The sequence below is a fragment of the Eumetopias jubatus genome, unplaced genomic scaffold (assembly GCF_037043125.1).
Source record: "Eumetopias jubatus isolate StellerSeaLion01/CBP00866 unplaced genomic scaffold, mEumJub1_p1.0 scaffold_1, whole genome shotgun sequence".
NCBI lineage: Eukaryota > Metazoa > Chordata > Mammalia > Carnivora > Otariidae > Eumetopias > Eumetopias jubatus.
The window spans coordinates 161,531,148-161,557,583 of record NW_028274807.1 but is presented as its reverse complement, the minus strand read 5'-3'; the positions used below and the strand labels follow the sequence as shown (position 1 = coordinate 161,557,583).

At 51.4% G+C, this 26,436-nt stretch overlaps 1 protein-coding gene across 1 annotated transcript in view; it reads left to right on the top strand.

Moving 5' to 3' along the window:
* Positions 1-26,436, top strand: part of EFCC1 (EF-hand and coiled-coil domain containing 1) — a 40,576-nt gene that overhangs the window by 9,851 nt on the left and 4,289 nt on the right. Inside the window, exons 3-5 of the mRNA XM_028101571.1 lie at positions 22,523-22,680; positions 24,638-24,779; positions 25,985-26,150. Coding sequence (XP_027957372.1) covers positions 22,523-22,680; positions 24,638-24,779; positions 25,985-26,150 — 466 coding nt within the window. The remainder of the gene's footprint in view (positions 1-22,522; positions 22,681-24,637; positions 24,780-25,984; positions 26,151-26,436) is intronic.

The following is a 26,436-nucleotide window of genomic DNA, read 5'->3' as shown; positions in this document are numbered from 1 at the left end:
CAGGCTGAACATGAGGCCTTTACCCCAGGTAACAAGGGAGACAGAGAAGGGCTATGCAAGGAGAAAAGTAATCAGATTTGAGCTTCACGGAGACCCCTCTGGCTGCGTGTGGAGGACAGATCAGGCAGGAGGGACGACTAGAGGCAAGGAGGCAGGTGAGGAGGCTGTATCTGGGCCCAGAGAGAGAAGACGCAGGGCCTGACCCCCAGCACCTGAGAAGGGATAGACCAGCAGCCCCATACCTGGAGGCCTTGCCAGGAGCTGGGGGGAGCCTCGGGCCTGCTGTTCTCTATTCCAAGACAGAGCCTTCTGCAAGGATGGAACCTTAGGATTTGCGGGCTGAAACAGACTTTAGAGCCAGATACGGTTGTTGCACTGGCAAGGAGGACTTGCCTCTGGGTAGAGGAGCCAGCAAGAGGACCCAGAATAAGTCTTGATATTCTCACCTCACAGTGGGTTAGGGAACTGGGTAGAGCACACACATCTGAATTTCACATCTGTGTTAACATTGGGTATTAACACGGCACTCCAGTATAATGGTGGACATGCTAGAAAAGCATGGAATAGATGGAGAGCTCAGAGGTCAGAGGACATGAGCATTCTGCCTCATGAATTTTACATGGGTTGCGTTTACAGTGACAAACTCAAAGGAGCCCATCTCAGCAAAGGATACCACCGGGCACAGCCCGAGGTGGCTGGGCAGTGTCCCGTGAGTGTGGATTCTCCGGACTGGTCGGGGTCCTGCCAGAGCGCATGAAGCCTTGAGTCGGTGGCAGGGGTGGAGGGGGGGTCACCGAAACTTTTCTCCCCAAGCTACATCCCCCTGAAATTGCAGCCAGAGTTTGCAAAGCCGTCCTTAGCAAGCTACACCACCTGGATCTAGATTCAAGCTCCAGGTACAAAATCGTACTACCTCCCTGACGCCTCTTGCCACATCGTCCACAGGTGATAGACTCTGGCCCGGCATTGCAGGTGGGCCGTCACACCACACCTGTGTAAGGATGCCATTCTGCGGGCAGCCAGGAAGTTGTCCCTAGTGGTGCATTTGTCAGTTAGGGATGTTTTCAGCTGCAAGCTGCCGAGAACTCACCTAACAGTGGTTTGAATACATTGGGGTTCCTTGCCCTCTCCTCGCCTAGAAGTCCGGGAGTGGCTCTCGTGAGTCTTCACAGTGTTCCTTCAGACATGTGGCCTCCACAACCCTATTGAAGGCAGAAGGAAGGGGGACATCTTGTTCTTTTCTATCCAGAAAGTGAAACCTGCCCAGAAACCACTAGTGGATGTCTATGTGAACATCATGGCCAGAGCGGGGTCACAGAGAGGCAGAAGGGCCCGGAGAATGGGGGAGGCCTTTTCAGCCCCAAGAATGGAGACAGCAAGGCAGAGGAACTGTGGCGTTCTTTGATCAATAGTATCTCCCAGGGAAGTCTACCTTCATTCAAATGCATGCCCCCAGCTGGATTTCTCTGAGAACAGAGGTGAGCCCACACTTTTGGCTGACAGCCCAGGGTCTGGGGCTTTGTGCCCCTACCAGGGAGAGGGATCTGGACTGTACCAACTAACGCATGCTGCAGATGTGTCCTTCAGAGAGGAAGTTGGAGCCCACAGAGGGGCAGTGATCTGCCCAAGGTCACCCAGTAGGAGAGGGCACAGCCCTCAAGAGTACCGGAGCCTAAGGCTGTCTGTGCTGCTTCCCTTGGGTGGTTTGGAACAAGCTTAAGTTCCCATGTCTCTGTGGTTAGATTAGGGGCTGGGCTCTGAGATCCCCAGCTTTCAAGTCCCGGCTTGTCCAGTTCCACGCCGGGTGGGTGGCCTGAGGCATGCGGATGGGTTCCAAGTGGACCAGGGTCCCCAGGTCAGAGCCAGCCACATAGGACCCAGGGCAGCCTGAGGTGCCAGACCAGTTGCCTTTGGCCATGACCCACCTTGTCCACTTACCTCGATATGCTGTCTCTTTTCTTTGGTGCCTTGACACTTCTTGGGAAACTCTGATTTGACCTGTTTGTGCCTTAGTTTCCTCATCTGGAAAATGGGTTAATTTTAGTGCCTAGATCATGAGGTAAGAATTAAACAGGATCTAAAAAGCACTTCACATCGTGCCTGGCACATACTTAGCACTCACGGATGTCATTGTCAGGGTTTGGCCCTCTTGTGTGGGGGGGCCTTCTCACCTGTGAGGAGCATTCATGTGTCTGCTCCACACTCTGGAGCAGGCTGAAAGCCCCATGCCACCGGCACATTCCATGCATCCTATATCTCTGCTTGTCCCCACTTGGCTTTCCTCACTCGTGCTCCACATGGTGGGGAATAGGGCTCCAGTGACCCCAGATTCATCACTTTTCAAATTCGGTGACCCAACCTACTGCTTTCCAGCACCTGTGCATAAAGTCGCAGGGAAGAGCGTGGCTGACCCAACCTGGGTGACAGCTCCAGCACTGGGATGCCTGAGGCCAGGGTGCTGGCATACTCCATCTGGCCAGGGCCGGAGCACACCGCCACCCTGCAGTCTGGGAGAGATGGAGGCGGGGCCGCTCCTCAAAGCGACAAGGGGGCTGTTGCCAAGAGAGGAAAGAAGGACACAGGTCAGACAAAACCAGTAGACGTCCAGCCCATGAATTTCCTTTCTGGAAGCAAAAATCCAAAGAAGTATAAAGGCTGTAACATGGCATCAAGCAAAGGGGAAACAAAAAAGCGGATGTTTGGACCTCGGAGCCAGATGTTGGAAATTTTTTGGAAGTTTGTTGTGTAGTGTAGTGTAGTGATGTTCCAGAGAGTCAGAGGCCCTGGTACATGTGGATGGTTCCCCTCATCTAGGGTGGTCCCATCCACATAAGAATGTGCTGGAAACACTGGAAGAAGGGGCCAGTGCCTGGGTGGAGGCCTGCCATGCCTTGCTGCTCCAGAGCCAGGATTCTGACATTGGCTGGCCTCGAGTTTTGGGTGGTAGAGATGGCTTCTGCCTGAGACCCAAGCCAGAGAAACCCTGGAGCACGTGAGGGAGTGGGCACATGGTCTCCAGAATGTTCTGATGGGATGACCTGGGGTATAGATAATCAAGGTGCTCTTGTATAGGGGAAATGGTGAGAAATAAATGCATGCTTTTTTCAAGGTAGAGGGAGATCTGTATTATATTGGGAACTTGTTGCTAATGACTGAAGCTAAACCCAAACTGCCTTAAATTTTAAAGTGGGGGAGCATTGGTGCGTCTGGGTGGCTCAGTCAGTTGAGCATCTGACTCTTGGTTTCAGCTCAGGTCATGATCTCAGTCAGGGTCCTGAGATAGAGCCCTGTGTCAGGCTCTGCGCTCTGTGGGGAATCTGCTGGAGATTCTTCCTCCCTCTCCCCCTCCCCCTCTCACCTCTTTCTCAAAATAAGTAAATAAATCTTTAAGGGGGGGCATTATCTACTCATAAGCTTGAGAGTATGGCTTCAGGCATGGCTGGATCTAGGAGCCCAAACAATGACACATGGAATCTCTCTATCTCTTATCTCTGCTTTCCTCTAGTTGGCTTCACATTCAGACATTCTTCCTATATGGGAGCAGACAGCTGCCAACACTGGATGAGTTCCCATCCTCCCAATCATCCCCAAGAGAAAGAGCTTTTCTTTTCCAGTAGTTCCAACAAAATCCTTAGATTAGCTTTGATTATCCTGATATGATTATGCCCATCCTTGAATCAATCATTGACACCAGGGACAAGGAATGTGCTGATTGGCCCAGGTGGGGGTCGTGTAACTACTCTGGACCAATTTCTGTGATTGACCAGGCCTGTGTCACATGGCGTAAGGGAGGAGGGTGGACTCTCCGTAGACTGGGAGCTTCTTGTGGGCAGTGATGGCACCCAGTACCCCGCTTTTCTGTCCCTGCTGCCACTGAGCCCAGCAGAGGGCCAAGCCCAGAAAGATGAGGGTTTCCTCCTGACCGGCAGGTGCATGGACCATCAGAAACATGTGCGGTTTCCCATTGTCTGCTCTGAATGAGGGATGGAGGGGACACTCCTCCTGAGAGGACTGAGGTGACTTGGAGAAGCTTGGGGCCAACAGCAGTGAGAGACCCAGTAGGGGTGGGAGCAGAGATTCTTCACTTGGTCTCTTCACAATTTCTGTCAGAAACAACTACTGACTTTTCTTCATTCACCCAAATTTTGTTGCATGCCCAGAGAGCGCTGATGCTATGCTGGCCACCATGACCAAGGCAAAGTCTCTGCTGCCCTCATGGGACTGACCTCCTGGCTGGGGGAGACAGTCAACCAATGGGTGGCAGTAAACAGGAGCAATGAAGGATGGACGAGGTGGGGGAGGCTGCTTGATTGTGGCACTAAGTGTATCAGTCAGCCTGGCTGCATGATGAATACCACGGGCTGGCTGGCTTAAAGAGACATGGATTGTCTCACAGTTCACGAGGCCGGAAGTCCCAGAGCCAGGGTCAGGAGGGGTGGATCCTTCTGGAGGCTCTGTGGAAGACTGCGTTCCGGCCTCTCTCCTGGGAGTGCAGATGCCTGTCCGCTGCCTGTGTCCTCACGTAGTCCTCCTGCTGTGCGTCTGTGTCCTAATGAATGTCTTCTTCCTAGGAAGACACGAGTCAGATTGAATTAGGGCCACCCCAGTGACCTCATTTGAACCTGATCACCTTTGTAAAGATCCTGTCTCCAAATACAGTCACTTTCTGAGGTGCTGGGGGGGTGAGGACTCCATATGGATTCAGTCCACAGCAGGAGCCTTCCTTGAGGAGGTAACATTTGAGCTGGGATCTCAGAGCCAACCCCTCTGAGTCCCTGCCAAGTCTCCAACCTGCCTGCCCCCCTCCAGCTGCCCCCGCCACCCGCTGGGCACCAGCACCAGCCCAGATGTGATGGCTGTCCCTAGCTCCCCACCAGTGCACTGGCCACAAAGTGGCCGGGGGTGGGAGGGAGCTTTTCTAAACCCACGTCTAACCTCGTAGCTTCCTGTTGCCCTTAGAATAAACATTGGCCTCTTCACAGATATCGTCGTGGCCCTGAGTGATCTGGCCGCAGCCCACGGATCCGGCCCCGGCGTCTTCCACTCTGCCCGCTGTGCACACCACTCTGGCCACAGCGACCCACTGCTCCTCTGGCCTTCAGTTCCTGCCCGCTGTCGGGCCTGCCCCACCTAACTCACGTCCATACTGCCAGTCTCCTCCGCCAGGGCTCACTTTTTCAGAGGACCCAGCCCCATCCAGTCTGCACCCCTGCCATCTCTCAGAGCCCCTGGCCTTTTCCATCCTTAATGTATTTTTGTGACGACTTCATTCATGTCTGCGTCCCCCAGGGGAACGTAAATTCCATGAGGTCAAGGGCTATTCTGCTGCTAAGTGCAGTGTCTCTCGCACCCAGTGCAGCAACAGGCTCAGTAATGCATCTGTCCGATGAGTCACAGAATGAAACTAGCAGCCAGGCTGGCAGATGCTTCTGGAGACCACTCAGCAGCAGCACTGAGACCCCAATGGGTCCCCTTGCACCTGTGCCCCACCCCAGTAAAGGCAGGTGGGAGCCAGAGATGAGGGGCCATGGAGAGCACTGCCCAGGCCTGGAGGCCCCTGAGGACTGGCCCACACTCCCCTCTTGATGATTTATTTTCAGCTCACCCTCCGCAGCCCCCTCTCAAGCTCTTCTTCCTACTGTTGTTCTCTTGTTTTCACATGCTAGTCTCCTTTTCCTGCGAGGCTTCACTCAGGAAATGCCATGCGGCAAAGGAAGCATGGTGTACAAGCCCCCAGGTCCTCTGGGGCGGGCTCCGGGGCCTGGCCCGCTGCCTGGCAGCCGCCACCTCTCAGCGGGCCCTGGCCAGGCTCTGGGTGTCCTGTCTGTCCTGCAGCTTCCCAAAGCTCACAGAGTGCCTGAGTGGATTGGGCGGCTGAAAGCAGAAAGAGAAGCAAACGCAAGTGACACTTTCCATCCATTCTAGAAAATGCTGAGCCGGGGGGCTTGGGGGGAGGTGTGTGTGTGGGGAGAAATGGTGATGGTCTTCTAATGTGTCACCTCAGTGTGTCGCTTGGTGACAGCTTCAAGTTGTCCAAACATGAATCTACACTTGCTGTGAAGGCATTTGGCCAATGTTATCTAAGTCCATAATCAACTGACTTGCAGTAAGGGAGAGAATCCTGGATAATCTGGGGGGCCCGATTTTGTCATTTGAAAGGCCTTTAAAACAAGACTGAGGACTCCCCTGAAAAAGAGAAGGGGTTCTGCCTGTGCCCAGCCTGCCTGTGACCTCCCCCTCCTATGGATTTCACCCTGGCTGAGCCAGCCCCCCAATCATAGAAGCCACTTCCTTTCTATAAAGGTCTTGAGACAAGGCTATACCTACAGACAAAGACACAGATCAATATTCCCCACCGGCCCCACTTCTCCAGCTGAACAGTGACTCACCCCAGGGCTGAGGCAGAGGGGAGCAGCACTAAGGACACAGGCCAGCATTTCTGAGCACCTGCTGGGCATGAGGCACTGTGCTAAGGACTTCCCATACACAACCTCATTTAACCCCCAAGCAGCACTGTGAGCCATTTTCAGTAATAACTCTTTAGGCTGCAGGAAACAGAAAACCCAAGTCCAGGGGCGCCTGGGTGACTCAGTTGGTTAAGCGTCTGCCTTCGGCTCAGGTCATGATCTCAAGGTCCTGGGATCAAGCCCCACATGGGGGTCCTTGCTCAGTGGGGAGTCTGTTTCTCCCTCTGCCCCTCCCCACCTCTTGTGCTCTCTCTCAAATAAATAAATAAAATCTTAAAAAAAAAAAAAAAAGAAAACCCAACTCCAAACAGCTTAAATCTTAAGGACACTGATGATCATGCATGAGAAGTCCAGGGGAAAACAGTTTCTTTGCAGCTCAGTGATGTTCTTTTCTTTTTTTTTTCTTTTTAAGATTTATTTATTCGAGAGAGAGAGAGTGGTGGGGAAGGGCAGAGGGAGAGGGAGAGAATCTCAAGCAGACTCCCTGCTGAGCTCAGAGCCTGATGCAGCGCTCAATCTTAGGACCCTGAGGTCATGACCTCATGAGCCAAAATCCAGAGTCAGAGGCTTTACCAACTGAGCCACCCAGGTGCCCATGCGAGGATACAGTTCTTCATCTTCCCACACTGTCTTCCTCAGTTTGTCATCTTGGCCTGTCAGCAAATGCCCCTCATGGTCATAATTTGGCTGCCATGGCCTCAGTTATCACTGCCACATCCACAGACAGAAACATAACTTCCTTCTTGGACTTCCCTTTTCCCAGAGATCCTCCTGGAAGACTTCCCCTCCCCTCTCGTTGGCCAGAAGCACGTCACATGCCTATCCCTAAACCAATCCTTGGTAAAGGGAAGGAATCATCATGATCAGCACAGACCAATCAGATCTCTTCTCTAGAAGCACATGGCCACTCTATGCTTGAAAGAATAATTGAGGTTGTGTGTGCCATCAAGGCAGATGGGTGTGTCTGTTTGTGCAGTTGTGTTTGGTTTCTATGCAACTATAACAACTTACCACAAACTTAGTGGCTTAAAACAACACCCACTTATGATCTCACACTGTGTAGGCCAGAAGTCCAGGAAGGCTTGGCTTGGTTCTCCCTAGGCTCTCACGAGGCTGAAATCAAGGTGTCATTGGCCAGGTATAGAGGCTCTGGGGTGTGTTTCCAAACTCAGGCATTGGCAGAATTAGGTTCCTTTCGGTTGTAGGACTGAGATCCCCATTTCCTTGCTGGCTGTCAGGCCCTGGGGTCACTCTCCACACTCCACTTCACATGGCCCCATTCACCTTCCAGCCAGCAAGGACCCCAGTCCTTCTCATGCTTCAGATCTCCCTGACGACCTTTCTTGTGCCAGCCAAGAGAGCTCTCTGTTTTTATTTATTTTTATGTTTTTTAAGATTCTTTCTTTCTTTCTTTGGGAAAGAGACATAGAGAGCCTGAGCAGGGGGTGGGACAGAGGGAGAGGGAGAAGCTGAGAAGCTGAGCAGGGAGCCCAATGTGGGACTCGATCCCAGGACTCTGGGATCATGACCTGAGCCAACGGCAGACGTTTAACTGACTGAGCCACCCAGGTGCCCCTAGAGCTCTCTGTTTTTAAAGGGACTCATGTGACTAGGTGGGAACAATAACCCCCTTGAGATCAGCTGTACCATATAACATAACACCATCACGGGAGTGACACCTCCCCCCCTTCACGAACTGCAGGAATTAGGGTGTGGAACTTTGAGTCATTCCTAGAAATTCTGTCCACCCTGCAGTAACCATGGTGCGTACCACAGTAAGACATTTTTTTTTGGAAAGGAAGGTAAAGTTTAGAAGGGTGACACGAGTTGCTCAAGGCCATACCAGCCAGGGATCCACGTCACAAACAACAGGAAATAACACCGGCTCACTGAAGCAGGAAGGGAATTCTTTGGGAGGGTGTCAGGGGTCAGCACAGTCAACGGGCAGGTTGAAGGGCCAGACTCGGGCCAAAAGCAAGGCAGGGCAGACCCAGCCAGTCCGGGAACAGGCTGCTGGGGTGCCCTCCTGCCACCCGCAGCTCATGCCCCATGCCATCTAGACGCCACCAGTGAGCTCACGTGAGCCTGCACCTGTGTGTGAACGTGCATCCCACAGACTGTTAGCCACCCACCTCCTTAGCGTATCAGCTATAAACAACATCCCTCCCTCCTGCTGACCCAGATAGGCATGCTGCACTCTACTCCGTGTGGCTTTCTGGCCCCTGCCAGATGGTTGCTTTGCTCCATATCCTCATTCAGTGCCCTTAGCAAATCCAGAAGGTGCTGGCTGGCTGGCCTTAGGAGCAAAGGTGAGACCTCAGTTGACCACACTGATTAAACATGTTTTCCCTGGACGAAATTCTATCCACTGCGGACAAAAGTTAGTTAAATCAGGGGTTCGCAAACTATGGCCCACGGGCCAAATCTAGCCCCAGGCCTATTTTTGTATCTGATAGAAACTATGATTTTAACCTTTTAAAATGGTCAGGAAAACTCAAAAAGGAACAATATTCCTGACACAGAAGAATTTCATGAACTTCCAATTTCAGTACCCGTAAATCAAGTTTTATTGGAACACAGCCACTTTCATTCCTCTCTGTATTATCTGTAGCTGCTTTCGCTCTAGAGAGGCAGCACTGAGTCATTGCAACAGTGACCACATGGGCTGCTAAGCCCGAAATATTCACTACGTGGCCCTCTTCGGGAAAAGTTTGCCGGCCCCTATGTGAAATGATAATGTGCTGGTCACTGGTGAACATTTATTCCGACATTTGGAAACTTACATATCCTGAGTGGGAGACTTGGATTGGAGCAGGGATAGGAATGGATTTTTTCCCCGTTTTCTTCCCCTTTCCCTATCTGAGCTACAGACAACTGTTCTCGTATGAGTTCTGCATATCTTCTTGTTGCTGTGTCCTTGCAAAATGTGTGGTTTTGTGTCTCTGTTCTCTTTCCATAATGGCACTGCGTTCTATGCCTCACTCTGTTTCTTGCAATCTTCGCTCAGTGCTGCGTGTTTCAGGGGCACTGGTTATGTGCACGTCTGTCCTCTGCTTCTCCTTCTGGTGAGTTTCCCAACCAATCCCAGAGGCAGACACCCACCCAACCCCAGAGCTGCCGCCCAGCTCCTGCATCTGCACATGACACTGATGAGCATCCTCCGCCATGCCACCTTGCAGACGGGTGTGGAAACTTCCCCCAGAAAATATACCCCGGGGAGGAATTGCTGGGTTGTGGGAGGCTTAGACAGAATTTAGCCAAGATACACCAGCTGCCTCCCATGTCTTCTTTGATGTAATACAGCTCACCAAATGCTTTGGGCCTTGTGATTTTGCTTTTGAGTTTTGATTTGAGCTGTCCCCCTACCCCTAGGTTTCAAGGCTATTCATCCTGCTGTATGTTCTATTTTAATTCTGCCCTTCACATTTAGGTCTTTATTGAGAATCCACCCCTTCAGGTGGTATAGACAGGGACCCAGCTTAAGTTTTCTCTTAAGTAGAGAGGGATGTACTGGGATTATGGCAGAAACCTCACTCGTGATATATTTTGTGTTTATGCTGCAGCTGAGTCAAGTTCTAGATTCAGATAATTGCAACTTAAGCAGAATTGTCACTGCACGAACATAAATAGTGAATTGAATAGGTGGCTTACAAGTGAGAATTATAGTTCCAGACAAAATGACTATGAACTCTTACTTCCCCTTTTAGCATAATCTCAGAGCTGTCCAACAGAACTTTCTGTGATGATGGAAGTGGCCTACCTCTGCACTGTCCAATATGGTAGCTGTAAGCCACACGTGGCTACTGAGCACTTGACATGTGGCTAGCATGGCTGAGGAAGTGAATCTTTAGTTTTATTTCACTACAATTAATTTAAATTTCAGGAGCCCAGTGTGACTAGTGGCTGTCATATTCAACGGCACAGATCAGATTAAGAAACTGTGGGACTATCCCTGCACTCAAGCATTTATTTGAGGTTTTTGGAAAACAAAATGACTTGGAGAAGGAGGCAGTTGTGAACAGACGATGGGAACTAACAAGAGTTGTGTGCCTACCGTGTGCCAGGCACATGAATCCTTCACTTAGCCCCAACTCTCGTCCATGAGCAGGGGCGATGTCCCCATGTAAAAGCTGGGGAGGCTGAGTCTCAGTGAGGGGAAGGGACTTGAGGAGGGCACCCCTTGATTGAGAGGCTGGCCCAGGAGTAAACGGGTACAAGCCAATCCCCAATCCTGGTGGCTCTCCGAGCCCAGAGGCCACGTGCGGAGGAGACAAGGATGGTTGCAGGCCAGTGGGCACCGGCAGATACAAACCCTGGGTGCCTCCCCAGGGCATGGGCGTGGCCCAGGTGGCTGCCCTGGCAGCTTCAAAGTCCAAATCCATCGGCTGGGCACCTCACAGTCCTCCCCCACCCCCACCCCCACCCCCCGAGGCAGCCTAAAGCTAGGTTTGGGTGGAGGCTGCCTTAGCCAGTGGGACATGAAGCTAGAACAGAGGATCAGGGACAGCGTCTACAACAGGGCATGTCTCTGGAAGCAACATCTCCCCCAGGGACGTTCTGGGAACTTGTGTGGAGGGAGTGTTTGTCTCAATGACTAGGGGGACAATGTTCCTGACACTTGGGATACAAGCCTCTCCACGGGTCCTGTGTAACCCAGGACTGCCCTGTACCCCCACAACTTCCAGATGTCCATGTACATTCATTGTGTGAAAAACTTGCTTTCACTACAATGATCTAAGACTAGAATCTAACTCTGCTTTACCTATGAAATATAATTTTTTTGCATAGCTTTAATGTACAATGGATTTTCCAAGAATGCAATGCTGTGTGAGTAGTGGGAAGGTTATACTTTGGAATTTTCCAAGAGTTGCTCATCATTTCAGAGCCACATCATAGATGCTGACAACACTTAACCAGCTGATAAGGAATTGCCTGTGTCCACTGACGTTCATTATGCTGTGTCCCAGGGATTCTACATATCTATCCATCTATCCGCCCATCCATTCGCCTATCTAGCCATCTAGCCATCTGAATATATTTTCTTAGCCCTTATTTCAGAATGTCAAATATAGGAAAAGAATGTCAACAATATGCAATTGAATATTACCTTACTAGTCTCAAACTCAAACTTGGCCATTTTAACAACAACAACAACAAAAGCAGAAACAGGCCCATAAATACAGAGGACAAACTGATAGTTGCCAGAGGGGAAGGGGTGGGGGGATGGGCAAAATGGGTGAAGGGCAGCGGGAGATACAGGCTTCCAGTTATGGAATGAGTGAGTCAAGCGGATGAATGGCACAGCAGAGGGAATATAGTCAGCGGCACTGTGACAGGGTTGTGTGGTGACAGACGCCCGCTACACTGTGGCTGAGCAGAGCGTAATGTATAATCACCATGTTGGACACCTGAAACTACTATAACATTGCATGTCAATTATACTTCAATTTAAAAAAAAAATCTTAGCCATTAAAAGTAAGTTTAAGTATCTAAAAATGTCATTGTGTCTGAATATTTACATATTGAAATATATATCATAAAATCCCTCTTTCCTTTAGATCACAACCATCCTGTCTCCTCCGCACGTGTTAGAGCATCACATTAATTGTTTCAAAATATTTGTGAAGATTGGGCATATTATTTATCCAGCTCATTTTGGGATCACACAGGGACATTCCAAAATATCCATTATAAAAAGAGGGTGCCCGTACTTAGAGTTGGGGGTCCTCTCCAGTGGGGAGCAAAATGAGTGGCGGAGGTGGTAAGAGCATAGCTCTCGAAGCACCCGGAGCTCACTGTGTGCTGGTGTCTGAGGGTTTGCCAAGCTGCAGACATTCTCCTAGGGTCTGTGTCATTTTTTACCGTATCTGCACAGCATCCGTATTATTATTATTTGATTAACATTTTTCCTTAAATCATCTCACTCTTTTTACTTAAATAAATTTATTTAAAAGAATGATATATCAGGGCACCTGGGTGGCTCAGTCGGTTAAACGTCTCCCTTTGGCTCAGGTCGTGATCTCAGAGTCCTGGGATCGAGCCCCATGTCCAGCTCCCTGCTCAGTGGGGAGCCTGCTTCTCCCTCTCCCTCTCTCTCAAATAAATGAATCAAATCTTTAAAAAATAAAAAACAAAAATAAAAGAAGGGTATATCGCTGTCATACAGGTAAAACTAAAACTGTTTGGTGTGCTTGCTAATTGTTTTTTAATACGTGTTAAAAATAAATGCTTAGCTGTTTTAAAACACGCACACGTACCTGTTCATCTGAGCGCCATCTCAAATGGCCCTGAATGCTGGTGAAGGCAGGAGCTCCCCATGGTTAGCAGACATACTGAAATATATATTATAAAACTCTGTTGTGAGATAAGGGCTAAGAAAATGTATTCAAACAGATGGATGGATGGATGGATGGATGGCCGGCCGGCCGGCTAGGTGAATAGATGCGCAGGTAGTTGGATAGGTAGATATGCAGACCCACTGGGACACAGCATAATGAAGGCCAGTGGACACGGGCATTCCTTATCAACTGGCTATTTTGTTTCATCTTCATGGGACCCAAGACCCCTCTGTGTTTACTGATGAGTGAGTGGGGGAATGAAATGAAGGCTTGCGGGGGGTCACACTGCAAAGCCACAGTCCTGTGGGGCGCAACCCAGCTTTGGCCACTCCCCAGACCCCTCTCTGTGTCACAGATCCCAAGAAGGGGGGGGTCTGGCTGTTGGAGACCTGGAAGCCAAGGGCCAGGAGCTACAGAACTGGAGGAAGGGAGGAAGAGCAACATCTGGCCTTTGTCAGATTGTGTAAGCTGGGCTGCTGGCCAGATGTGGCCGTCAGCCTCTGACAGGAGGGAGACATTAGAGGTTCACCCCAGGCTCCGGGCAGTGCACAGATGTGGCCAGCTGGAGGCAACGCCCAACCGCACACAAGGACTCAGGTCTGTCTGGGCGTGAGGGCGTAAGGGGACAGTGGGCAGCCTCCAGGGCCCACCTTTCTCCCCGGAACTGCCTGGAGCTGAGAGGGAGGTCCTTCTCCAATGCCTGCTGAGTGACAGGCACCTCTGCAGTCCCAGGAGCCCCCTCCCCCCAATTCCTCCATGGCTCCCAAAGGAGAGTGGCACAGAGGTGCAGGAAGGCTCACAGGCCAGGGAGACATGGAGCAAGGATGCTGGGCCTTCTCAGTCCTGGTTTGGAACTGGCAAATCTTCCCATTTTAAGGAAGAAAGAACAGCGTCGAGGTTGGGAGCAGACAGAAAAGAAGGCCTAGCTAGAAATGACTCACTTTGTTTTGTTGTTTTATGTACTTTCCTGGTTACTTTCTATGTATGACAAGACACTGGCTTTTCACTACTGGTAATAATGTTTCCTATTAAAGGAAATCTGTATTAGTAAGCAATAGGGTCGGTGACCACAAATGTCTGCAGTTTAGGAAACTCTACGGCATCCTCCCACTTTGAGGGCCCGCCCCTCAGTGAGGTGGGCAGGGAGGTTAGCCCCTGATCCACAGGAAAAGCTGATGGGAGCTGGGAAGCTTTGGAGCTGAGACGCCACCGGGATCTTGTGGCTTCAAAGTGAATGCTCTTCTCTCTGTCCTTTCGGGAACAGTCTGAGAGTAGAAGGTGTTGGGGGAACCTGGGATCCCCATCCAGGCTCTGGATTTGTCAGAGCCTGACCTGCCCTTCTTCTTCCTCACCCCCACTACTGCCAGTGGTTTCATTCATTGATCCATTCAACCAACTTTTACTGGGCCCCTCTGTCCCTGTGCTGTATGCCCACAGGAAATCCCAGTCTGATGAGGGACACAGATCCTAACAGGACACCTGGGAGCATGTGAGCTCTGGGAGTCCAATCAAGAGACAGGGGAGTTCTGAGAGGAAGTGGCATTTGCACTGGAGAGGGGAGAGCAAAGGGCCAGTAGGATTTTCCAGACAGAGCTTGCTAGACTGGGGGTGCACATTGAAGATGGAGGAATCTGTGTGATCTTGGGCAAATTACTCTGGTTCTCTGCACCTCAGTTTCCTCATCTGTAGAATGGCAGCAAGAAGAATCATCCCTTCTTAGAGTTGCTGGGGAGGGTAGATGAGTTAGCACAAAATTGCCCAGAACAGTACAGTGTCTGGCACACAGGAAAGGCCATTTAGGTGTTAGCTGTGCTTGTCACATGCGAGGGGCCCAAGGGTGACACACAGGAGGTCCAGTGGGTCTGGCTGTGCTGTGCCCAGGGGTCATCACCAGCAATGAGGCTGGAGGGTTGGGTCAGCTCTTGGAGGACCCTCAGTGTTGTGTTAGGACATTGGAGTTCTTTCGAATGTCCACTGAGAGCATTTTGAAGGGAAGAGAGACAGGGCCAGAGCTCACCTCTGCTCCCTTTGGCAGTACAGAGGGGACTGGGGGTGAGAAGGGAGCAGAGGGACGCCTCTCCCCCCAGGGGGCCCTCCTGAGCAAAATGTCTTCTTTCTTCCTTGGGATCTTTGCTTTGCAACTTCAGAAACTCTTCCCTGGAGGGGCTGGAATATCAGGGGATCTGGACTTCTCTGGTTGGCCCTGGGAAGCCACAGAGGGCTTTGGAGCAGGGTCAGAGCTGTCTTCCAAAAATGACCGTGACAGCAAGTGCTGATGGCCCAGGAGTGGGGGAGAGGAGAGGTATAACACGATGCAGCACCAGCTCTGTGACCTTGGAGCTGGCGTTTTTAAGGAGGCTGGACCTGCAGGTCACGAGGGGCCGTAGCCCCCAGATCATTCAGCAAGGCCAAGGTGACACTCTGCCCTGTCCCCAGGCAGTTCCATCTCCTCCCCAGAGCCAACCTCAGGGACCCATTCTTGTGGGAAACCCTACTTAAGCCACTGGGCCACATGGTCCAGTCCTAGGGTGGATGGCTGTCAGATTTCTAGGCCCAGAAAATCTTTTTCTCTTTTTATTTTTTAAAAAGATTTTTATTTCTAAGTAATCTCTACATCCAACATGGGGCTCAAACTCACAGCCCCAAGACCAAGAGTCACATGTTCCACTGACTAAGCCAGCCAGGCCGCCCTTAGGCCCAGAAAATCCTAACAAAGCCTTTCACAACCCAGGATACTTACTCACTACTGAAGTGACAGATTTGCAGCCAGTCAATCAAGAAACATTATAAAAACGTGTCCTATCAGATCGAACCATTTTAAATTGCCCTTTTGCGGGTCAAAAGCAGCAAAACCCAGTAATTCCATATGGTTCAACCTAATACCTGCAAAGCTCCACAGGCTTCCACCATCTATAATATGTGGGATTTTCCAAGGCCTGGTGACATAAGGGATGGGGCAAGAGAACAAGACCAGGCTTTGGAGGGATGCACTTAGGTCCAGATCCCTGCTGGCCCCCAACCACCTCTGTGACTTAACCTTTTCTTCCTCTGAGGGGTATCAGTCTCATAAATCCAGGGGATGAGCAGTACCCAAAACAGCACACATAACGCCCAGCCCAAAGTTGGGGTGCCCGGTCAGGGTCTGATCAGCCCCTTCTGATCTGCTGTAAGTCCTCTTCTCTAGCCCCGCTGGCCCCCATCCGTCCCCAAACGCACCTGCTGCCTTTCCACTCGAGCCTCTTTCATTCTACTCAACTCCAAGTCCCCAAGTCCTCTAGGACATCTTCCCTGCTCTGCAGACCCAGCACCCTCCTTGTCTAGGTGAGGGTCTGGCCCTGAGTCCGGTGGGTGTGGCCCTGAAGAGTGAAGGCTCTGGGCTCCCTGTCACCTCGAGGTCCCCTGAGGGCAGGGGCTGCGCTCCTCTCCCCTCCTCCTCCTTCCCGCTTCTGTCCCCACCTGCACAAACCCAGGCAAGGGAGTGGCCACAAAACAGCATGATACGATGGCCCCTTGCTGAGCAGCCTCCCTGCAGCACCCCTGGCCTGGGCACTGAGTGAAGGGTCCGACTCTCTGTCCTCAGGTATGACCTCCGCTTCGGGTGGCCCGGTGGGCGATGGCGCTTTTCACTGAGGGGAAGCAGGAGAAGCAGACAGAGAGGGACAAGGACACCACGAGGCATCTGCAATGCCTGCGGGACACCCAGGTGGAGATGCCAGGGCAGCCTGGGTAAGGTTGTCGGAAAACTGGACCCCAGAGGCCAGAGCTGGAGATACATTTAGAAGTCATCAGTGCGAAAGGCCACAGCACTGGCTGAGACCCTTTATAGAATGAATGGATATAAAGAAGTTCTCAGGTGGAGTCTGAGGGCACAGCAGCCAACATAGAGGGGTAGGGATGAGGGGTGAGGAGGAGGAACTGGCAAAGTAGACAAGGAGACGTGCCAGGGAGGGAGGAGCTGTCTCCTGGAAGCCACGGGAAGAAAGTGACCAGGTGAGGGAGTCATGTAGAGTTCATTGCTTTCTGTGTAGTAGTGTTCATGAAATGTGCTCTATGAAGTGTGCCCTGTGAAGTGTGCCCTGTGAAATATATACTATGAAATGTACACTGTGAAGTGTGCCCTGGGAAATATATACTATGAAATGTGCACTGTGAAGTGTGCCCTGGGAAATATATACTATGAAATGTACACTGTGAAGTGTGCCCTGTGAAATATATACTATGAAATGTACACTGTGAAGTGTGCCCTGTGAAATATATACTATGAAATGTGCACTATGAAATGTGCCCTGTGAAATATATACTATGAAATGTGCACTGTGAAATATATACTATGAAATGTGCCCTGTGAAGTGTGCACTGTGAAATATATACTATGAAATGTGCACTGTGAAATGTGTACTGTGAAGTGTGCCCTGTGAAGTGTGCCCTGTGAAATATATACTATGAAATGTGCCCTGTGAAGTGTGCCCTGTGAAGTGTGTACTGTGAAGTGTGCCCTGTAAAGTGTGCACTGTGAAGTGTGCCCTGTGAAATATATACTATGAAATGTGCCCTGTGAAGTGTGCACTGTGATGTGTGCCCTGTGAAGTGTGCCCTGTGATGTGTGCCCTGTGAAATAGATACTATGAAATGTGCACTATGAAATGTGCCCTGTGAAATATATACTATGAAATGTGCACTGTGAAGTGTGCACTGTGATGTGTGCCCTGTGAAATAGATACTATGAAATGTGCACTATGAAATGTGCCCTGTGAAATATATACTATGAAATGTGCCCTGTGAAGTGTGCCCTGTGATGTGTGCCCTGTGAAGTGTGCACTGTGAAATGTGCCCTGTGAAGTGTGCCCTGTGAAGTGTGCCCTGTGAAATGTAGTCTTCATGTCACTGGCCAAACGAGATGAGCACTGAGAAGCAGCCATTGGCTCTAGCAGCACAGCAGTGATGGGTGACAAGCTGAGTTCGGAACAGCAGAGGCAACTCTTCAGGAAGCTCTGCTCTACAGTAGACAGAGAAAGGGGTGGTAGCTGGGGGAAGCCATATGGTAGGGAGGGTTATTTTGTTTGGTCGGTTTTTGTTTTTTATTTTAAGGTGGAGATATTACAGCACATTTATGTGATTATGTGAATGATCCTACAGATTGAATCAGCAGGGTAATGACAGACTCAGTTAAATACCAATTACTAGATAAGAGTAGCACACCCTCCGTCTCCCTAGGGAAACTCTGTTTCTCTGCAGCCACATTTTATTTCTTGGAAAATTCCGAAGTGTGTCCTCATCTGTCCCACTCTCCACACTCTTCTCAGTAGCTTCCTCTTCCTGATTTCATTGCATGTGACCCGTAGTCACCTAATGAGAACGGCAGCTGGGCTGGGTCATTCCAGACCTAGTCTTCCAAGCTTCCCTCCCACCCGGCAGGGCCACTGAGGTGTGGGCCTGGAGCCAATGGCCTGAGTGGGAATCCCAGCTCCTCCAGACCTGAGTTGTGTGGCTTGAACAGATTGCTCGGGCCCTCTATGCTTCCATTCCCTCATCTGCAAAACGGGGATAATGGCAGTACCTACCGACCTCATCGTTGTGAGGAAAATGTTTAAAGCACTGAGAGCAGTGCCTGGCACCTACTACGCGCTCTGTGAAAGATTTAGTTGTTGTTAATGCAGAAGGTTGCACTTGGAGCAGGGCTTCTAAGACTCCAGTGGCTGTGGGGCTGTGGGAAGTGTAGGGACCAGTGTGCCAGAGCTAGCCTATGCTAGGAAACTTCTAAATAAGGGCTATCCCCTCCATCTCATTTTGCTTGTTGAAGCCCTTAAATAATTTAGTGGGAGGTTGGGGGGGAAGCGACATCTCATATTGGGAAGATGTAGATATTGTCGAGTTCAACCTCCAACTCTATTCAAAATTCCAGCCATTGGGGATGCCTGGGTGGCTCAGTCAGTTAAGCGTCTGCCTTCGGCTTAGGTCATGATCCCGGCGTCCTGGGATCAAGCCCCATGTCGGGCTCCTTGCTCAGCAGGGAGCCTGCTTCTCCCTCTGCCTGCCACTCCCCCTGCTTCTGCTCACTCACTCTCTCTCTCTCCTTCTGATAAATAAATAAAATCTTTAAAAAAAAAAAATTCCAGGGCGCCTGGGTGGCTCAGTTGGTTAAGCGACTGCCTTCGGCTCAGGTCATGATCCTGGAGTCCCTGGATCGAGTCCCGCATCGGGCTCCCTGCTCAGCAGGGAGTCTGCTTCTCCCTCTGACCCTCCCCCCATCTCATGTGCTTTCTCTCTCATTCTCTCTGTCTCTCAAATAAATAAATAAAATCTTTAAAAAAAAAAATTCCAGCCATTGCAGTCCTTACCTCCTTACATACCTCCTCTGCCATGAAGCTCATTACCTCCACAAGACAGCCCATTCCATTCTTGGTCAGCAATCCCTTTGAGAAAGTTTTCCCTCACAGTGAGCTAAAACTGCCTCCTTATGATTCTCCAAGTCTCACCTTTGCTTCCCCCTCATCCTGATCAAGCACCACTCTCTGGGGCCATATAAAGGCTACTTGCCTCCACCCTATACCGTGGCCCTATACCGTTGTGTCTTTTCTTCTTCAGGCTGTGGCCCAAGCCTCTGGAAACCTCACATGGTTTCACGCTTAAACAAGAATACCCACCCATGGGGTTTTAACATTGCCGGCTGCCAAACCATATCTCCATTCCCAGTTTGCATTAGAGGAGCTTGAGTGCAAGACTTAATCAGTCAGTTACTGGCTCAGAAAACACAAAAGTTCGGGGTTCGCCCTGGCTTCAGGCAGAGTCTGATCCAGAACTCAAATAATGTTATCAAGGACCTCGTTTCTATTGCCTTCTTTAGGCTCTGTCTGTAGCCCCCAGCATCTCTAAGCGGTCTCCTGGGAGTCACCAATGACTGTCACAGCTCCCCACCTCATCCTCACACCTCGCCACGCAGGGAACAAGCGCGTCGGTGCGTCTCATTGGCTACCTGTGCAGGCCTCAGTGAATCACGGTGGCCAGGGGCGGGATCATGCTAATTAGTGTGGGGAGGGGCCATGTGTCCCGCCCTCCTCTGAGCAGATGCGCTGCTTTTCATAGGGGTAGGTGAGCCGGTGAAGTACCTGGGTGGCAGTTGGGGGCGCTGTTACCCATGGGGAGGGGAGGTGCTGGGTGGCCACAGGTGGCCGATGCCCCCGCCGAGTGCTCTCCTGCAGATCCCCTCTTGCTCGGCTCAGCAGTCTTTGGGACACTGAATCCACCGGACAAACCCGTGCTAGGACCCGCTGCAGTGCCTCGTCCCCGTGTCCCAATCCCTCTGGAACAGCAACTTGGTTTCCCTGACATGCATGCGGCCAACACCAATCCTGGCCAAGCTGGCTCCTCTGAATACTCACAGAGGCCTGATCAAGAGAACCCAAGCAGAGACGGGAGGACCTCCGAGGTCATTGGCTCCAGTGGCCCACCTGCAAAATGGGGGCCAAGTCCCACTCTCAGTTCCTCATTGGTAAGGCTGGGGTTGGAACCAAGGATCCTGTTTCATCCACCGTGTTGTACGGCTTCTACCTTTACAGTAGTCTGTGTGGGCGAAGACTGGCCGGTGACTCCAAATAGCGACTCCTGAACTGAGCGGAAGGGTCCTTGTTTTCCAGTAATATCTGGTCCTGGGAAATCCACTGAAATGAATCTGCATAAAATAGGACCAAAGAGAGTAACATGTGTCAGATTTGACTGAGGCTTTAACTTGAAAAATAAAACCAAACTGTATGAAAGTGAGTTTATTGTACTATTTCATTAATAAATCCAGGTCATGTTTTCAACTACTCATTCTTTTTTCTTTTTAATTGTAAAATTTATACATAACATAAAAGTTACCATTTTAGCTATTTTTTTAGTGTGCAGTTCAGGGGCACTAAGCACATTCACACTGTTGTGCGACCAGCCCCACCATCCATCCACAGAAACTTTTCATCTTCCCAAACGGAAACTTCGTCCCCAGTAAACACTAACTCCCCACTCCCGCCTCCCCCAGCCCCTGGCGGCCACCGTCCTACTATCTCCGGGAATTTGACTGCTCTAGAGACCTCGTACAGTGTTTGTCCTTTTGTGACTGGTTTATGTCACTGAGCATAATGTTCTCAAGTTTCATCCATGTTGTAGCGTGTGTCAGAATTTTCTCCCTTTTTAAGACTGGATAATATTCCATTGTGTGTAGAGACCACACTCTCTCCATTCATCCATCAGTGGACACTTGGGTTGCTTGTGCCTTTTGGCTCTTGTGAATAATGCTGCTTCAAACACGGGTGTAAACATCTGCTTGAGTCTCTGCTTTCAAATCTTTTGGGTATATACCCAGAGGCATTTTGCCAGATCACATGGTAATTTTCATTTTCATTTTTCACTCATTTTTTAAAGTAATCTTCGTGACTGCAGCACAGCGCACTTATTCTTAGACATAGACTGTTTCTGGGTTGATCATATTCCTTTTGGAATAATTTTTTTCCAGCAAAACTGCATGAAAATACAATGGTGCATCCTTAACTTCATGTTTTCTTATTTTTTGCAGCTTAATCATGAGGAGGGTCCCTTTTGCAAAAATATTTGAAACTTTTGTTAGTTTCTCTAAGGGCTTTTCCCAGTCCTCCAAGTCCTCTTTTGGTGCTCCTGGCCCTTCGTAATCCTGTTGGTTTTGTCTTATTCAGGTGGAGACTGGTCCGGCTCCGCCACATCCCCACAGTCAGCGGTTCTGCTCGAATCCCACGGTTCTCCACTATTCCCTTCGCTGATATCCCAAAGCCTCTCCTTTTCCAGGATGTGCATTTTATTTTACAGACCCTTTGCACTGGGTTGTTATGTCTGATAGTCAGAGAGAGATGAGGAATGACAGTTCCTGAAGAGAGGAGAGACAGATGTTGGTGTACAATGAGGGAGAAGGGAAGGACCGGTTTTAACAAGCAGTAGTTCATTAGTGAATATCTTCATGTTATGATAGATTCGTGCTCATGTTTTCCTTGACCTTGTAACTGCGGTGACATGGAAAATGAATATTCAAAAAGTGAGGACCTTATATTATCAAGAAAATTGATTGATGAGGCTGAAGTAGGTCCTCCAAAGCCCAAAGAGGAGAGATACTTTCGATTTTAATGCAGTTAAAAGTAACTGAAACAATTAAGACTTTTTTAAAAAAAGCTCACCCATAATAAGAAGCCCAGAGGTGGGTAACTCCAAGACTAGTTAACTCAGCAGCTGAAAGATGTCAGGGCTCTTGTTTAACTACTCTACAATTCTCTCAGGCATTTCCTCTTGGTCACAAGATGGCTGCCATAGCTGCAAACATCATATCCACATGCTAATGTCCAAAGCCAGGAAGGAAGGACATTTCCTTTCCCAATCTTCTCTTTATAAGGGATACAAATCCATTCCAGAGCTCCTCAGATTTTGCCTTTAGTCTCATCGCCTAAAATTGGGTTACAGCCGGTGCCTTCGCTACAAGAGGTGCTGAGAGAGTGAGTGTCTGTCATGGAAGCTTGGCTTTAACATTCTGGCCGCTGGGTAGGGAGTCAGTAGGGTCAACCGCAGAGACAATCCAGGGTCTTCTTCGGGCACATCCTACACAGCTTACCTGTGCAGAGTAAGCAGTGGAAGAGAGTGGGCCCACATCCCACACTCTCCTGCAGGAAGCCGGCCGAGCCCCCTCCTCCCTCTCAACACCTGTGTCTTCTCCCCTGCCCACAGGTCAGAGGGCACCCAGCCCCCAATCTCGTCACAAGCCAGCCCAGAGCCAGAAGCCAAGAGTGGTGACCCTGCAGACAGTGGGACCAGAAGCCCAGACAGCCCTCCAGAGGGCGCCTGGCAGTCAGACAGCGGTTCCAGGAGCGGACCCCTGGACGAAGGTTTGTCCCTGCCACACTCAGGCTGCTGCCAGGCTCACGATTGGCCGGCTGTGCCAGGCCCCATTCCCCCAGCTGTCCACACCGATGCTGCCATCCAGCCTCCAAACAGAACCCCACTCCCGCTGTGTGCTGAGGCGGGCCTTCCCGAGTAACAAGGGCTCCGTCCTCAGGCCAGGGAGTACAGACACCCGGTGGGAGAAGGCGGTTCCCAGGGATAGGTTCCAGCTCAGTGTGGGTCCCACGCAGGGAAGGGTTGGGTGCCCACGGAACTGAGGTGGAGTGAGCACCCCATCATCAGAGGTGTGTAAGCAGGGACTGGATGGACACCCCTCAAGAAGACCTCAGAGAGGCCCATCGGCTCAAGAATCGGGGCCTGGTGGGTGTGGAACTGTCATGTGGAAAGAGGAGCAACGCTGGCTGAGGGGTGCCCAGTGCTCCCCAGGCTCAGTCATGGGCAGGTGTGGGGGCTGCTGGGCACCATCCTTCCCGTTCCTTTTCAGAGCTCCTCGCCTGCCCCTGCCTGGGGCACCAGGACAGTATTAATGACCGTGACGACAATGATGCCACACACATACATGTACATACACACACGTGTACACACACAGCGTCAGGAAACTGCCAGGGTGAAAAACAAATGGTCAATACTGGGAATGCAATTCACACAACCAAAAAGTCAGGGACCAGTCCCCTCACCCCTGGTTCTGTTTGGTCTGGGACAGTTTCTACTGAACAAAACAGAAGGGCCCTGAGCCCACCCAGCTGGGACAGTCAGGCTGGAGAGATGGGTGTCCCAAGTCAGGAGACCTGAGTCAGTGGTTCCCAAACCTACCAGGTGGTCAGGATCACCCAGGAGCCTTTTAAAAATGCAGAGGCCCAGGCCCACCCCAGCTCTGCTGCTTATGATTCTCCTCTCCCTCTGCAGGGGAGGAAGACACAGCTTTGTTGCTCAGAACACTATCTGTCCGTGAGGATCAGGCCATTGTCACTGTCAGACTGGCTCGAATTAATGAAAAAGTCCACGTAGGCTTCAGACACAGCCAGGGTGTCATGGAACTTCATCTCTTGCTGCCTTGTGCAGAAGGTGCTCCCCTCAGACTGACCAGACAGCCCCCACGAGCTGCAGACCCACACCCTCCAACTCCCAGGCCAGAGGAATGGCGGCTCTTCTCTTCCCTGGAAGTTTGACTCCGATTTTGGCCTGGCTTTCTTTGGCTCACGCTGGGTCCCCCGCCGTGGCTGAACTCGTCATGTGGCCAGGCTGTGTGCACTCTGCCTGGCCAGGCTGGACTCGCGTGTGCCCTGGGCTGGGGTGGAGCGGGGAGGAGAGGGAGGGCTTCCTCTGAAGAGATGGTAAGGGGCTGCCCCCCACACACACACACCCGAGACGGAGGCCGACGCTGGGCGGCCAGCCCCCAGGGGTTTCCAATGCGCAACCAGACCAGAGTACCCCAACCAGACATGGCCACGTTGGGGAACACACAGAGTCACACGCGTGACAACCCTTCCCTTGCAGGAGAGGCATGCAGCTCCCTGAGAGCTGAAAATCTGTTCAACCTGGTGCCCATGCCCTGCAGAGCCCCGACCCCTGCCCTGTGGCTCCCCTGGCTGGGACTGTCATATCCTAAAATGGAAATAATACGACCCTCTGAGAGCACAGACAGGCCCTGGCTAGTTGTGTAGTCTTGGAAAGCAGAGAAGAGAAAGGGCTTTTTGTTCCCAGGGGCCCAGGGAGGGGCTCCAGTTGGCCAGTCTGGGCCAGGCACTGGGGAGAGGACCCAGCAGCCTCGGTGGCCTCACCTTGCAGGGACGGGGAGTGTGGGAGAGCAGCTATCTGGAAAAAGGGGTGATGGTGCCAGAGCCTGTCCCCTCTGCGGGGCCCACCGCATGTCCCCCTGGGGAGGGCTGCCTGGTTCCCTCCCTTTGGCCCTGGTGCCGGCATCCCGTGCTTCTCCGGCAGTGGACGGGCAGCTGTTCCGCTCAGTGGAGGGCCAGGCCGCCTCCGATGAAGAAGAGGAGGGTGAGGAGAAGTGGCAGGAAGAGCAGAGGTCACTGGCAGAGGTCAAGACGTTGCTGGCAAGCCTCTCCAGCTGCAGAAGTGGGTATGTGCGCTGGACGGCGGGGGCAGGGCGCGGGGCTGGGATCAGTGCTGGAGGCCCAGAGCCCCTTCCCAGAGCTTGGCCTTGGGGACCTGATTCAAATCCAGGCTGGGTCACCCCCAGCTCCCTGGACACTCTGGCCCCTAGCCCACGGGAGGGAAGTGAGAAGATAGCCCCCCAGCATGTGCAGGGATAATGTGACTGACAAAGTCACCCCTAGTGGGGAGCTTTAATTCCCATTGGTTTCCTCCCACTCCCCGGGCCGCTATGCCAAGACATGGCCCAAAGCTCTAGTGTTACTCCAGGACGTATCAGACCCTTCCTTGCCCCATTGCTCCTGCGAGAAACAGCGCTTACAGGGCCCCCTCCAGCTGACACCCTGGCTTATTTAATCCTCACGACCACCCTGGAGGGAAGAAAGACCCAGATGCCTGGGGCACCTCAGACAAGTCGCCTGACTTCTCTGACCCTCAGCCTTCTCGTCTCTAAGATGGGCCAGTAACACTTGTCTACCAGAGGTTTTCTGAAGACTTGCTAACGAGGCTATAAGATGCCTAACAGGTGCCTGATCCCCGTAGGTTCACCGTCGGGGGGGTGGCATTGACTTTCATTATATTGTACAGTGCTGTCAATTTTCCCGGGTTATTGTTATCACCGATCCTTAAGTCAACAAGCATTTAATAAGCACCTACTATGTGCCTGGAGGCACTGAGAGAACAGCAGTAAGCAAGACAGCACCCCCACCTCCTGGAGCTCCTATTCTAGTGAGTGGTGACAAGTGTGAGGAAGAAAGGTGAAGCAGGGGAAGGGGACAGGGGGGTGAAGGGAGATGCTGGGAAGGCCACTCTAAGAAGGTGCCATGTGAGCAAAGACCTGAAGGACACGAAGGAAGTGCATTCCAGGAAGAGGGAACAGCAAGTGCAAAGGCCCTGAGGCATGTTGGAGGGGCAGTGAGGGGGCTACTGGGGCTGGAGCACAGTGAGTGAAGAGGAATGGGAGGGAGGTCAGAGAGATCGCAGGGGCAGATTGCGGGAGGCCTTTGGCTTTTCCTTGGAGTAAGACAGGGAGCCATGGGAGGGTACTGAGCAGGGGCTGCCATGGCCTGGCTTAACTTTCAGGAGACAGACTCAGTGGCAACACCCACCTTGTGAGGCTGAAGCAGACTCTGCAGAGCCGCTCCACAGTGCTGGTGCTCTCCTTTGCTGCAGGTGTGATGACCAGACAGCCAAGACGCTCATGACTTACTTCAGCCACTTTGGCAGTGGTGACCATGCCTGCACCCTGGGACAGCTGGAGGCCCACATCGCCATGCTGGTGGAGCAGCTGGGGACCCACAGCTGCCGTAGGAAGGCCCTGGGGACACCTGGGGAGGAGGTCAGCTGAGCCCCAGAGGTCGAGGTCTGGACCAATGCTAGAGTCTCTCTCATAGCTGGAAGAACCCTCGAGGCATGTCAGCCAAGTCCTGGGCCCTTGTTCACAGATGAGCAAACCAAGACTCAGAGAGGAGATGCGACTTGCTTTGATTTAGATTTAATGAAGAATATTTGGGTTGCAAGTTAACGGAATTATAAACAGGTATTTATTAGAATATGGAGCCGGCAAGAACAGCTTCAGAAGAACAGCCAAGGAGATGAGCTTCAGGAACAGCTGGATCCAGTGG